At 48.1% G+C, this 14,512-nt stretch overlaps 1 protein-coding gene across 26 annotated transcripts in view; it reads left to right on the forward strand.

The window, feature by feature from the left end:
- Window positions 1-14,512, forward strand: part of LOC140388298 (contactin-4-like) — a 3,617,424-nt gene that overhangs the window by 2,439,917 nt on the left and 1,162,995 nt on the right. For all 26 annotated transcript variants that reach the window (XM_072472208.1, XM_072472210.1, XM_072472213.1 and 23 more), the window contains one exon: window positions 14,044-14,139. In XM_072472208.1, coding sequence (XP_072328309.1) covers window positions 14,044-14,139 — 96 coding nt within the window. The remainder of the gene's footprint in view (window positions 1-14,043; window positions 14,140-14,512) is intronic.

Below are 14,512 nucleotides of genomic sequence, written 5' to 3' on the forward strand. Positions count from 1 at the left end.
CAGACTGCAACTAGCTATATTGGTGCCCCCACCCCAACATCCCTGCACGCCGCACTCTGCTGTACGTCCGGCCATTCAAACATCCGGCCATTCTTCCCACTCCTGCCCCTCTGCGGCCAGCCAAAACCAGCCCATCCCTCACACTCTTCCGACAGAGCACTGAGGCAGGGTGTAATATTGTGCACCTGTGTTTAATGTGAAAACATATATACAGATTCATGCCCAAACCCTTGTAAATAAACTGTACCCTGCACCCATGCTAACCTATCTGGTGTCTAACTTTCTAGCCTTATCGGCCCTAATGCTTTGACTAGGTGAATCCCCAGACGGTACATAAGGAGTGAATATGGCCTGCTGTGATTCCCGCCCTATGACCTGTGTCCCCTTTGGTGGACCTCTTTTGGGGCGACCAGGCCTGGATAGGCCTAGCTGCTGCTCGGATGTCCCAGGTAGCGTGGAGCCGTCCTTTTCTGCCCACTGCCCATGTGATGCGCTGTAGACATGAGGGGGAAGTCCGAGATGCTGCGGTGTTCCGGCACCTCTCCTGCGGGGTCACTGGCATGGGCCCATCTTCTCCTTCGGGTGCCCGATGGTCCCCGAGCTACTCCATGGAATGGGGGTGCGAGCGGAGACGACCCCGGAGGCTCCCCTGCTATCTGCCTCTGCCAGTCCTGGAGGTCTGCATCTGGCGGCCATGGAGCACAGGGAGTAGACCACCTCCATCTGGGACTGTGCCACCACCTTTTGGGTCTGTGCCACATCAGCTAGTGACTGCGGTCTCCCTTTGGGACTGGACCGCCTCCCTCTGTGTCTGTGCCACAATGGCCAGTGCCTGGGCAATACTGCCGATGCTCTGAACCACAGCCCGCTGTGACTGGGCCATGCTCAGGAGAGCTGCTGAAATGTCCATGTGGCTCTGCCACATGACTGCCTGCACAGAGTGCCCCGGGCCTTGGACATGGATCTATGGCCGAAATCCTTGCTCCAAGGCCTCCCCCGCGGAAGCCACCAGTGCGGTGTTGGCCTGGATGGCATGCATGGCTGGCACCACCTCCTGCTCCTGCACGCGGTTGGACTCCTCCAACTGCACCTGCAGGTGCTGGGTGCTCGCCGACAACCCCTGATGTAGTCCCTTGCTTTTTGACTGCATTTCCACAATCAATGGGACTGTCCGTTCCAGAAGCCCGATACCCGTCTGGATGTAGCTAGTCCTTGGGCTCGGCCCATCGTCCAACCGACCGCTCCTCGGGAGACCTACCTCTACCTACTGCACCGGAGCGTGTGTGTGCACCAGATAGTGCCCCAGGAGCCTCTTCACAAATGTGCCCAACCGAGGTGAGTGTTCCTGGGATGGTGGAGGGTGTTGTGGAAGGTGATGTGTGGGTGGTGGTGCGTGGGTGGTAGTGGGTGTGAGGGTGATGTGGGTTGTTGGTGGGTGTGAGGATGCTGTGAGGGTGGTGTGGGAGTGTGGATTGTGTGGGGGTGGTTTTCGGAGAGGTGACACATTCCACAACTCAGCGGGGTTTCACTTCCTCATGCGATGCCAACCTCCACCCTGGCGACTCCCCTTTCTACGGGCCAATCGACCATGTCCAGTACCCTCTGCTCTCCCATGGTGAAGGGCCTCAGGTCCGGCGGTCTTCCTCCAGTCTTCTCTTGCTCCTGACGGTTATGGGCGGCCTTCTCGTGGGGGCGGGGAATTGGAAAACGCAGTGTTAGACAGTCTGGTGCATGTAGTCTAGGGGTGGCTCGCTTCTGGTGGCTTAAGTGGCCAGGGCACCTGGCCATGTCAGCCGGTATGGCACCGGCATGTGGTGCAAGGTGGGGATTCGGCCACCCTCCGTGTATGGTGGGTGATGGGGTTACGGGTCTGTGGATCGGGGTTGGTGCTAGACTACTGGCCGCCTTGAGGAGGTTGTGCTGTTTCTTTCCGCACTGCTGACTGGTCCGGATAGTATTGCTCATGGCGCTGATGACCTCTGTCACTTGCACCCAGGCCCAGTGAACGCGGTGGCTGACAGACTCCTTCCCGGCCTTGGGTACAGGGTTGCCCACCTTTCCTCCACAGCGTCCAGCAGTGTCTCGAGCTCGGCGTCCATTAAACAGCGTACCGCTCTCCTTGCTGCCATCTTGTTGGCTGGGATGAGTGTGTGGGGAGTGCAGTGTGTATATGCAGCTGCAGCTTGTCACCTTCCTGAGTGTCAATTGCGAACCCGGCAAATCTGGCACCATTTCTCATTTGAATTGATTGTGTTCCACATCGTGCCAGTGCTAGCCCCTTAATGGTTGTTGAATTGGTCCAGGTGTGGCACCAGTTTTCCTGTCGTAGAAGTCTTACAGGAATGAAGAATTACGTCACCTATGTTTAGACTCCAACAATGTTTGAACTATCATTGAAGGGGGCACCATAAGTTACATATTTGGATTCCAAATAACAAGGCAAAAAGTGTTGCATTTGATCAAAATAAATATGGCCTGTTCGGGTGTCTGCGTATCTGCGTACACCAGTGTTGGGATTTTCCAGGTCCTTCAGCGACTGGTTGGGAGGTGGGAATTTGGCCAAAATGGCGCAAGAAGGCATTGGTAGGAAATGTGACACCTTTGTCGTCAAGTCATTTTGTCAGTGGTTAGAAAGCTGGTGGCCAATTGAGCCACTTAACTGTCTAATTAGGATGACTTCCTACCTCCTGAGCACTTTTCTCATGCTGGGAAGACCCGCTGCCACGTCGGGGGACTACCAATGAAACCTGGCAATCACTGAGCAAGTTCTGGAGGACTGCCCTCCTCATTGGGACCTCTGTGATCCATGGAGGGCCCTAGATGGTGATGGCCATCTGTGTATCAATAGGAGCAGCACCGCGGCGCAGTGGTTAGCATTGCTGCCACACGGCGCCGAGGTCCCAGGTTCGATCCCAGCTCTGGTTCACTGTCCGTGTGGAGTTTGCACATTCTCCCTGTGTTTGCGTGGGTTTTGTACCCACAACCCAAAGATGTGCAGGGAGGTAGATTGGCCATGCTAAATTGCCCTTAATTGGAAAAAATGAATAGGGTACTTTAAATTTATAAAAAAAATTTAAAATCATCGTTGCTCAGCAGTTTTTTTTACCCCCCTTACTGCTCCCTCTCCCACAATCGCCAGGGCCTGCCTGCCTTCCCACATTCCCCAACCCCATTTAACTTGCTTCAAGTATGCTCAGCATTGCCAGCTGCCAGCTTGTCCAAATCATATTCATCAAATTTATATGAATTCACCACTACCATAGTTCAGTGCAATGCAAAGTTTAACTATTAACTCGATAATCTTTTCCATTTGATCAGAGAACCATTGACAGTGCAATATAATTGTGATTAGGGAGGGTCACAGGCAAAATTTAATTGTTTTCTTTTGACCATTATCACTGTGTTTTGTTGTGAGGCATTTTCTTGCCCTTGGTCTTTTCTCTACTTAAAGAATTCCAGCAGCAAGCTCTCTTTCTGAGATTTAAAATAAAGAATGTTATTTATTATCCCACATCTCAACTCTCATAACCTAGAACTCACAGGAAGAGTGAAAGAGTGGATACAGAGCAAGCAAAAAAAAATACAATGACAAAGTTATACTTGCCTCAGTTTCTCTTTCATGGCAAACCTGCAGTTTCCAAGGTGAGTTGATGCTTTTAGTTGAAGTGAAGGCCTTGTAAGTAGAGGATTCTCAGTAAACTGCAAGGCTTTTTGTCGTTGAATTTCCAAGAGGTTGGTTATTTAGTGAACTTGAAATTGGAGAAAGTACTTATCCCATTTTTACGGTATTGCTGTTTATTACCTTGGCTATGTAATTGACTTACAGCTGATTCAATAGCTTTCTGTTGGACTCCGATACAACTGTTTAAAAGCAGACAGAAACATGGCTGTGCTCATCATGTGACTTATTCAAATTCAAACTCCTTTTTCCAAAGGCAATGTGTTGATGTTACATTCTGTGTTTCCATTTCACACTTTGAAATTCATCCTGTCTAGTTTGGATAAGGGGCCATCATAATAAAATGAAATATCAATGGGATCCATTTCACATTCATCTAACACACATTGAGTTTTAATGTTTCATTTGTTCATGGTGAAACAGAAAGACGAGTCAGCTATGTCGTTTTTTGTGGAAGGTCCATCCTTCAACAAAGGGATGTGTGAATTTCCTGGATGAATGTGAATGTCCATACTTAGTAAGGTATTTACTGGAGATACAGGACTGTCTGGCTCAGAATGCCAAGGGTCACATTCTTTTCAGTGGCCATTTTAATAGACTGTTTATGTCCAAAATTGTAATGGTATTGTCTGAAAGTTTATAATACACTGGGCCATGGCAGGAGCCATAATTCCCCACTGGTCGGCAAGAAAAATAATGCATTTGAAAAATATGTTTTGGATATTGTCAGGTGTAGTGTATTCTAATTTTAGATAAAAGGATATTTTTGTGAGGGCCACAAAGAATCCAGCACGAGTTGAAGGATAGAAAGAAATAACTTTTATTTACAATAACAATATACAACAGCAGCAGTAACTCCCTTGCTGCTCACTCCTCTCTAGCTGGTTCCAACTGGCCAGCTCTATTTATGCAGGGAATCTGCTAATGATTTCTCCGCCCCCCCCTCATTGGGGAAGCTCATACTCCCTAAGGATTGTGGGATTGCCATTGGTCCCCAGCCAGTGGTAAGCAGGCAGGTTCTAACAGATATATTTAAGAAGGCTCTAGATAGCTTCTGAAAGACATAGGGCGGGGTTGACACCAACGCAGAAGTCGTGGACTTTCACAACAGAAAAACTGGTGCCACACTTGCACCAGTGCCGCGTGGAACACAATCGATTCCAATGAAAAACGGTGTGGGATTCGCCGGGTCCATGGTTGACACTCGGGAGGCTGACAAGCTGCAGCCGCACATACACATTACACTCCCCACACACACACTTATCCCAGCCAAATAGATGGCACTGGTTGTGTTGGAGCACGCCCATACAGCTGATGGATCAGCTGGGGCCAAAGGGCACCCAGGGAGGTGCCCTAGGAGGATGCCAATACGACCCGTGGCACTAAGTTCAAAGTGGACTGTTTGCGGTGTGTGCAGCTGCACAGCTGCCTTGCCGGCTGCGGCAATGGTGTTCCATGCCCGTCCATCCCAACCCCACAGCCCACCTCCTGACCAACCCCCGCTGCTCCCCCCCAGCCCTGGCAGAAGCCCCCTGGCCAGCGGCACAACTGTCAGCAAATATTGGCGATGTTGGACACTTTCCGTACCACGCCCCCCTCTCTCCCTCAGCAGCTGCCACGCCGGTTTCACGATTTATAAAAGCACAAGTGAACTGCGCTGTCGTGAACTCGGCCCATCGGAGGTGGAGAATCGCGGAGACCCCGGAGAATACCGGGCCGGGCCTGCTAATGATATGCAAACGGTGTCTACTGGAGCATTGTGATTTGGTGTCAAATTGGCATCGGAACTAATCTCCGTCCAATCGCCTTTCCCGGTTTCGGTGTTGGCCAACGGAGAACCCCGTCCACAATTTTCAATGTTTTAATGTTGGTGAGAGGTATATTGGATGGCAGTGATGCAGGAGCCCATGCTGAAATTCATGTCTGCTGGCTGCATACCACACTATGCAGGACTGAGACCAATACATGGTGAGTGACTGGCACCTTCTCATCAAAATTCTTTTTCCAAAGGATAAGAGTATTCTATAAGAGATAAACTAGACTAAAAGCTATCTGTGGTGTGCCATTTTCATCACAGTCAGAAAGGGAAGAGGTGCGCAATACATTACCAGACAAGGCCTTTGAAGAAAGCAACTAAATAGCTTGGATAGGAAACCAACTGTGCTTTGTAGGGAATGGAGTTGATGGATGTAGCAACAGAGATGTATAAATGGATTTCAAAGGAGAGATAAAGAAATCGCTATTTGAGACATCAGGGAAGGGATTCTCCGCAATCGGCGCGGTGTCCGCCGACCGGCGCCAAAAACAGCGCGGATCAGTCCGGCATCGCACCGCCTCAAAGGTGCGGAATTCTCCACATCTTGAGGGGCCGAGCCCTCACCTTGAGGGGCTAGGCCCGCGCTGGACTGATTTCCGCCCCGCCAGCCGGCGGGAAAGGCCTTTGGCGCCCCGCCAGTTGGCGCTGAAATGACTTTGCCGTGCGGCGCATGCACGGGAGCATCAGCGACCGCTCACGGCATCCCTGCGCATGCGCAGTGGAGAGGGTCTCTTATGCCTCCGTCATAGTGGAGACCATGGCGAAGGCGGAAGGAAAAGAGTGCCCCCACGCGGATCGGTGGGCCCCGATCGTGGGCCAGGCCACCGTGGGGGCACCTCCTAGGGCCAGATTGCCCCGCGCCCCCCTCAGGACCCCGGAGCCCGCCCGCGCCGCCTTGTCCCGCCGGTAAGAGAGGTTGTTTGATTCTCGCCGGCGGGACAGGCATTCCAGCAGCAGGACTTCAGCCCATCGCGGGCCGGTGAATCGCCGGGGGGGGGGCCGCCAACCGGCGCGGCACAATTCCCACCCCTGCCGAATATCCGGTGCCGGAGAATTCGGCAACCGGCAGGGGCGGGGGGTCGGAGAATCCCGCCCCATACCTCATTTGTGTCCCTGGAGATTGTGTCCTTAGATAATTTATAATTTTAGGTTTTTTTTATTTGTTCACGGGACGTGGGCCTCACAGGATGTGCCAGCATTTATTGCCCAACCCTAATTGACCTTGAGGGGGCAGTTAAGAGCTAACCATAACGCTGTTGGTCTGGAGTCACATGTAGGCCAGACCGGGTAAGGACAGCAGATTTCCATCCCTAAAGTGAACTAGATGGGTTTTTGCAACAATCGTCAAAGGTATCATGGTCATAATTAGACTTTTAATTCTAGTATTTTATTGAATTTAAATTTCACCATCAACAGTGGCAAGATTTGAACCTGGGTTCCCAGAGCATTACTCTATGTCTCTGGTTTACTAGTCCAGTGACAATACCACTATGCCACCGCCTCCCCTTCATGCATATTCCTGAGTTCTACATGTCAGGCTCCACACATGCACTAACAGCTCAATTGATTGGACAGCTGATTGTGATGCAGAACAAGGCCGTGAGCGCAGGTTCAATTCCCGTACCAACTGAGCTTATTCATTGCCTCTTGCCTGAGGTGTGGTGATCCTCAGGTTAATCACCAGCAGTCAGCTCTCCCCTTCAAAAGGGAAAGCAGCCAATGGTCAGCTGGGACTATGGCAACTTTACTATCTTACAGGCCCCCATATCAAGACAGCATATTTTGTCATGGCAGAATTTGACATCTTCCATTACCACTTCCAGTACATATGTTGCAGAAATATTGAATGGCATGGCACAGCTTACAGCCTACAACTCTCACAGAAAATAAGAAAAAGCAAAATGAAAATATTCAAAAATGTTGCTGCTTTAATTACATTTTCATGTTGAGATAAATTAAAATATCTTAATGACAAGTCAATCAACAAGCCTGACTGAATGATTGAACAATTGCTTGAAAATCAGAAATGCAAACAGCTTCCACCATATCGAGAGAATCACAGGTTTTGATGGACTATGATAGCTATGTTCAAATAATTAATAGATTAGAAAATCTTTTCTCCAGTGAGGTTTATAGGATCAGCATATGTCTACACAGCATCATAAAATTTTATATCTATATTAATGAGTATAGATATCACCATGGCTCTGAAAAGCTGAGATCTCATTTTCTCAAATTTAAATGAATCGAAGTGCTTATGTGCAGTCATGTTATAGATTAATATTCATCTTGTGAAATCATGTGATTGTGATCAAGGTCATGCGCACTTCATTGCCACAATCAAAATGTAACTGTTCAATTTTGCATTCGCTACATTCTGTTCAGCGACACAACAATAACTTAATGTTGTTGCCATATTTTTAAATACTGTATTGAGAGATCCTTGTGGTGAATAATTTTGTCGAATTCAAAACTTGCATTTTGTAGAAAATGGTTCCAACGCACTTCATAGAAGTGAAAACAGACAAAAATGTACACTTAGCTAATAAACAAGATAAACAGAGGGGAGACCAAAGCCGAGGGGAGAGGTGATGGATTTTTTTGGAGCATTTAGTGATGATGGGGCTTTGGATGGGAATTCCAGATCTGGATAACTCAAGGCATGGCTGCCGCAGGGAAGGAATAATGCATGAGAGGCTAGCGCTGGTAAAATGGAGAGTGCTGGGATGGGGTCCTGGGAGGCTGGATGACATTACAAACATTGAGAAGGGTGAAGCATAATGCAATTTAAACACAACACGGAGAGTTTTAAATTAGAGGTCTTGGTTGAGTGGAAGCCAATGCAGGTTAGTGATTATAGAGATTTTGAGTAAGTAGACATCAGCGTGAGATGGGATGCAGACAGCAAAGGTTTAGATGAGCTTGTTTTGTTCAAGGGTGAAACAAGAGAGGCCAGCCAGGTGAGTTTTGAGATAATTGAGTCTGGATGTGGGACAAGACATGTGAGATCTTCAGCAGCAGATGGAATTAGGCAGGGACACAGATTTAATCTCCCTGTTAAAAGTGAAATTAAGCAAGCTTTGTGACCGAGAGGAAACTTTGTTCATGGTTGAACAGGACACTGAGGTTATGAATCAGTTGGTGAAACTTTAGAGAATTCATACATACTTTAATAAACTTATTCTTGTACAAATTCTTCAACATGCACCAATACTATAATTATGATCAAAGCATTCATTTATTTAGAATTTGTTCAAATATAAATATGTTCGAATTTAAATCAAATAATTAGAATGTTGTTTGGAAAAAAAGTCTCCATGGTTTTTTTTCAATCATTTGTTTAGATTAAGCAGTTTAGTTTGAAGAAAATTTGAGGAGTACACATTACTGAACAATTGTCTTTCAAATGTGAATAACTTTATTATCATAATATTAGTAATTGTTGGCTGCGGCTCATGAGGAACTATATAAGTGAGTTCCTTGTATCTGCCCACTTATCTACTCACCTGTTCACCTGCCCACTTGTGAACAGGTGATATATTTACCTATCATGGTACATGAGCTGAGCAATTGCAGACAGTATCATTTTCGAGGGCTTGCCATCATCTTCTGGGTGAATACGTTTAATGCCTTTCTGTTAAGACATTTATATATACATTAAACACAACCGAAAGCAGATCAAGAACAAACAGGAAATCTCATAACAAATAAATAACACCCCAACCTCCCTCTCCCTCCATGCCATTCCCGTCCACCCACCCTGCCTTCCCCATTTTAACCCCAATCCCCACTGACATCATAGACTGGATTCTCTGATCCAGCGGCTATGTCCACAGGATCCATCTGGTCTTACGACCAGAAAGCTGCCACCGGCCATGTGCAGACCCGGCCTGCCAAAACCTGCCCCTTGTAACCAGCCTCGTCACCTCCGGACCACCCCCCACCAGACCCCCAAGTCCCCCAGACCCCGCTGAAGCCCCCCTGCCAGCGGAATGGCTCCTCCTCCTAACTGAGGTCCCCGAACGGTGTAAGCACATGCGAGCGACGCCATTGGGGATGCGGCCCATTGGGGGGCGGAGCATTGGGGCAGGGCCAAGTCCCCAACGTCATCGCTCGCGTCGAGGCCGTCCATACGGCATGTGCCATACTCCCCGAGTACGCTGTTTTTGAAAGTCACTTCCAAACTGTGAAACTGCGAAGCATCGCAAAAATGGCACTGACCCCGATTCTGGTGTAAATGGGATTCTCCGGCCAATCGCTGAACGCGATTTCGGCGTCTGCGATCGGAGAATCCAGCCCCTTGACTCTCCTTGAATAAGTCAATCAATGGCTTCCATCTCCGGGCAAACCTATCCACTAACCCACTCAAGACGAACTTAATTTTTTCCATCCTAAGGAACTCCACCAGGTCGCTCACCCACACACCCGTCTTCGGCGGCCCCGAGTCCCTTAGCTCCAAAATAATCCATGTCCGGGCTACAAGGGAGGCAAAGGACAAGACGTCAGCTTCTCTCACCCCCTGGACTCCCGGGTCTCTCCAAAAACTGCCACTTCTGGACTCGGGATTATCTTACTTTCAGTACCTCAGACACTACTTCCGTGAACCCCTGCCAGAACCTCCTCAGCTTCGGATATGCCCAAAACATGTAACATAATTTTCCTGGCCTCCCTGCAAACCGTCCACAATTGACCTCCATCCCCTGCTCACCCCCCACTATGCTCCCATTAACTAGCCTACCCAGGTAGCCTGGCAATCTCCGCCCATGGCACCTAAACCTCTTACCCACCCACCCCCCCACCCCCCCACTGATTCCCCTCGCACACTTCCATAGTGCAAACAACAATAAAATAAGGAAAAGATGCACTCGCCCTCTACGTTCCTCCAGCATCCCACCACCGAAACCTCCATAAAACAAACACCTCAAAGAACAGGGGTTCTCCCCGAACCATCACCAAAAAACAGTAGAACAAAAAAAAGGGCAGAGAGAAGTCACCTCTCCTCACACTTCCTTCAAAGTTCAATGTCCTCCACCTCCTCCAGGTTCATTGTCTCTCAAAAGCTCCATAGCCTCCTCTGGTGTCTCAAAATAATTCACACGGCCATTGTAGGTCAGCCAGAGGCGGGCCGGGTACAGCATCCCAAACATCACTCCCTTCTTGAAGCGGGCAGCCTTGACTCGGTTGAATCCGGCTCTCCTTTTAGCCAGTTCCGTACCCAACTCCTGGTACACCCAAAGCTCATTGCCTTCCCAGGTGCACTTCCTCACCTGGCCCATATCTTCTTTTTATCTAGGCCTCACCACTATCGCCCTCGGTGGCTCATTCACCTGCGCCTTCCTCACCAGCATCTTATGCACTCGGTCGACCTCCAGAGGCCGGTCAAAGGTCCCTTTCCCCCATGGTTGCTCCAGCATTTTGACTACATATGAGCCAGCACCTGATCCCTCAATGCCCTCTGGCGTCCCAACAATTATTAAATTTTGTCTCCGGTACCGGTTCTCCAGATCCTCCAATTTCTCCTTCAGCTGCTTCTGGGTCTCCCGCATCATCCCGATCTCAGCCGCCAACGAGGTAACATGCTCTTCGTGCACCCCAACCGCCTCCTCAACTTTCTGGATCACCTGGCTCTTGGTCTCCAGCCTCTGCTCCTCCCGGTTAATCCCAGTTTTAACGGGTCCACCACCTTTGCCAGGTCCTCGTGAGCCTCCCGTTTCTGCTGGCTAAAGGTCTCATTCAGGAAGTCCACAAGCTGCTCCGTCAACCATTGTGCTGGTAGGGCCGACCCTTTACCCTCTGCCATGTTCCCCTGTGTTGCACAAAGAGTTTCTTGTCTAGCAGCTCCTTCCTTCTTGACCCACTTATGGTCTGCAAATCCATCCACCGACTCCACCTGTGGAGTCTAACTTCCTCCACCACCTCAACACCTTTTTCCACCAAAACATCCGCCCAGCAAACGGGAAAAAGGACCGAACAAATTGCCTCGAGCGGGAGCTGCCAAATTTGCGACCACTCACTCTTTGGCCACCACCGGAAGTCCGCTGCCTTTTTATTTATAATTATTACTCAAACACAAAGCAATTGCTTCGAATCAGCTGTGGTACTGCCACATTTGGAAATAGTAAATAGTATGTTAGTGGCTGGGCAGGCTCATACATGAAAGCTGGTCGTTTAGGTCAGGTGAGGGAAGTCGATTCCTGCCATGAAATTGTATTTGACAGCAACAATGTCTTCAGGAGTGTAGGGGAATGAAAATATTTCAAGGCAATGTCACATGTAGAGATAACTCAGCGATGGCAGAGTTTCTTGATGATAACAAACATATTTGGGGAAGAGCTGGATTAATAAAACTCTACCTTTTGCATGACTTGGCAAATCAATGGGTTTTTCATTATTTCATGGGGTGTGAGCATCTCTGGCTAGGCCAGCAATTAGTCCTCCTTCCGAATTGCCCTTCCAAAGGTGCGGTGGTGAGCTGATTTCTTGAACCGCTGCGTTCCATGTGGTGCAGGTACACCAACAGTTTTGTCGGGAAGAAAATTCCAGAATTCTGACCCAGTGACAGTGAAGGAATGTAAAAAAAAAAAAAAATTTTTTAGAGTACCCAATTTTCTTTGCCAATTAAGGGGCAATTTAGCGTGGCCAATCCACCTATCCTGCACATCTTTGGGTTGTGGGGGCGAAACCCACGCAAACACGGGGAGAATGTGCAAACTCCACATGGACAGTTAACCGAGAGCCGGAATCAAACCTAGGACCTCGGTGCCGTGAGGCAGCAGGGCTAACCCACTGCGCCACCGTGCTGCCCTGCGACAGTGAAGGAATGACCATATGGTTCGAAGTCAGGATATCTGTGGCTTGGAGGGGAACTTGCAGGTGGTAGTGTTCCTGTACGTCTGTTCCACCTGTCCTTCTGGGTGGTAGAGGTCACAGGTTTTGAAGGTGCTATTGAAGAGTTACTGGAGTGCATCTTGGAGATGGTTCACACTGCTGTTACTGTGCGTCGGTAGTGGAGGGAGTGAATGTTGAAGGTGGTGGTTTGGGTGCCAATCAAGTGGGCTGCTTTTGGCCTGGATGGTGTTTAACATCTTGAGTATTGGTAGAGCTGAATTCATTCAGGCAAGTGGAGAGCATTCCATACACTCCTGACTTGTGCTTTGTAGATGGCGTTCAGGCTTCGGGGAGTCAGGAGGTGAGTTACCTGCTGCAGAATTCCTAAGGCGAGATCTTTTGGCTCTTTACGCCAGCGGTATCTCTCGCCGTGCTGATGACGCACCCTGCCGTAGATTTCCTTGTGGTGTGGAGTGGAATCAATGGGAAATCCCATTGACAGCGGCAGGACCAGACGATCCCGCTGCCGGCAAACAGTGGGCCTCCTCCAGCCACCAAGAAACAAGCCATAAGGAGGCTGAAGAAACCCTCCCCCAGTCTCTGGTCGCCTCGAGTAGCCACAATATTTATATATCTGATCCAGTTTCAATTTTGGCCGAGAGTAACACCCAGGATATTGATTGTGGTGAATTTGGTGATGGTAATGTCAAGGGTAGATGGTGGATTCTCTCTTGTTGGCGATGATCATTGCCTTGCACTTGTGTGGCATGAATGTGACATGTCATTCATCAGCCGAAGCCTGAATGTTGTCCAGGCCTCGCTACATAGCACATGGGCTGCTTCTGTATCTGAGGAGTTCGCAAGTGGTGTTGAACATTGTGCAGTCATCAGTGAGCATCTCATTTCTGACCTTATGATGAAGGGGAGGTCATTGATGGAGCAGCTAATGATGGTTTGGCCCAATACACCCTGAGGAACTCCTGCAGCAATATATCGGGACTGAGATAAATGACCTCCAATGACCAGAACCATCTTCTTTGGTGCTAGGTATGACTCCAAACATTACTCCAGACAATCTGCGCATAAAGCCTGAAAAATTAATGTTTTTGTTATTCAACTTTCTCTTGAGGCTATTAGAACTAAGCCGGACCTTGCTTTTGCCCCACGAAGATCAACAGAAGGCATTGATAGATAGCAATGAGATATGAGAATTCTGGATGATATTTTGCATCCCATACCAATAACTTTGAGGACCAATGGGGCATCCCATCATCAGCCCATCTGAGATGAGCCAACTCCAGAAAACATGGGGTGTAATTGCAACTTTACTGCTTCTATATTTATTAAACTACCAAATTTATACACTGGTGTTTTGGGATCCCTGATTTAACTTAGTGAGTGTTCATGCATTTTTAAAGGGATTAACACATAATATATGTGCACATAACATTTGTATCCACAGTTTATGCACTGATACATTATTTAGAACAGTATACCACATCTCCTGTGGTGTTGATGAGCCAGAGGGTATCTAAAGTTTGACAGGTAACACACAGTGTGCATTATAATGTAAGACTTTTAATATATCACAGATATATGGTGTGTTTTTTAATCCAAGTGTTTTTTCAATCCTTTTTAGTATATTTTTCAATAAAAATAACAAAGTTAATTTCACCATTGCATGATTTTCTCTCTGACACTCTCTTTCATTTGTGTGCAGATCTTGAAAACTTCAAAGGGAAATCAAGAAATAATGTGTCCGTCCGGGAGGGACAAGGAGTTGTGTTGCTTTGTGGCTCTCCACCGCATTCTACAGGTATTCAATTACATTTCACCTGCTGACAAATTGGTTTGAGGAGTTCAACCTAATGGGCCTGGCATTCCAATATTGTTTGTTGAAAAAGTAGTGTGTTTCAGGAAGTTGGGGTGCAGGTCAGATACATCAGAGTTGTACCCATTCAAAAATACTTGATAAATTCTGGTCGAAGTGGAGTACAGAGCACAAATAATAATTATGTAATAATTATCCCAGGAGGACACTGCCCCTCTTCCCAGCAGTTTAGCCATTATGCCACAGACGCACAAGATTTAATTTAAGCTTGTAGAAATGATAACTGTTTGACTGTTAAATTAGGAGGTAGTTGAATTTATCCATGCTATTGAAATTCTGTAACCTGCGTTTGTGTAGT

Source organism: Scyliorhinus torazame, chromosome 13 (assembly GCF_047496885.1).
Source record: "Scyliorhinus torazame isolate Kashiwa2021f chromosome 13, sScyTor2.1, whole genome shotgun sequence".
Lineage (NCBI taxonomy): Eukaryota > Metazoa > Chordata > Chondrichthyes > Carcharhiniformes > Scyliorhinidae > Scyliorhinus > Scyliorhinus torazame.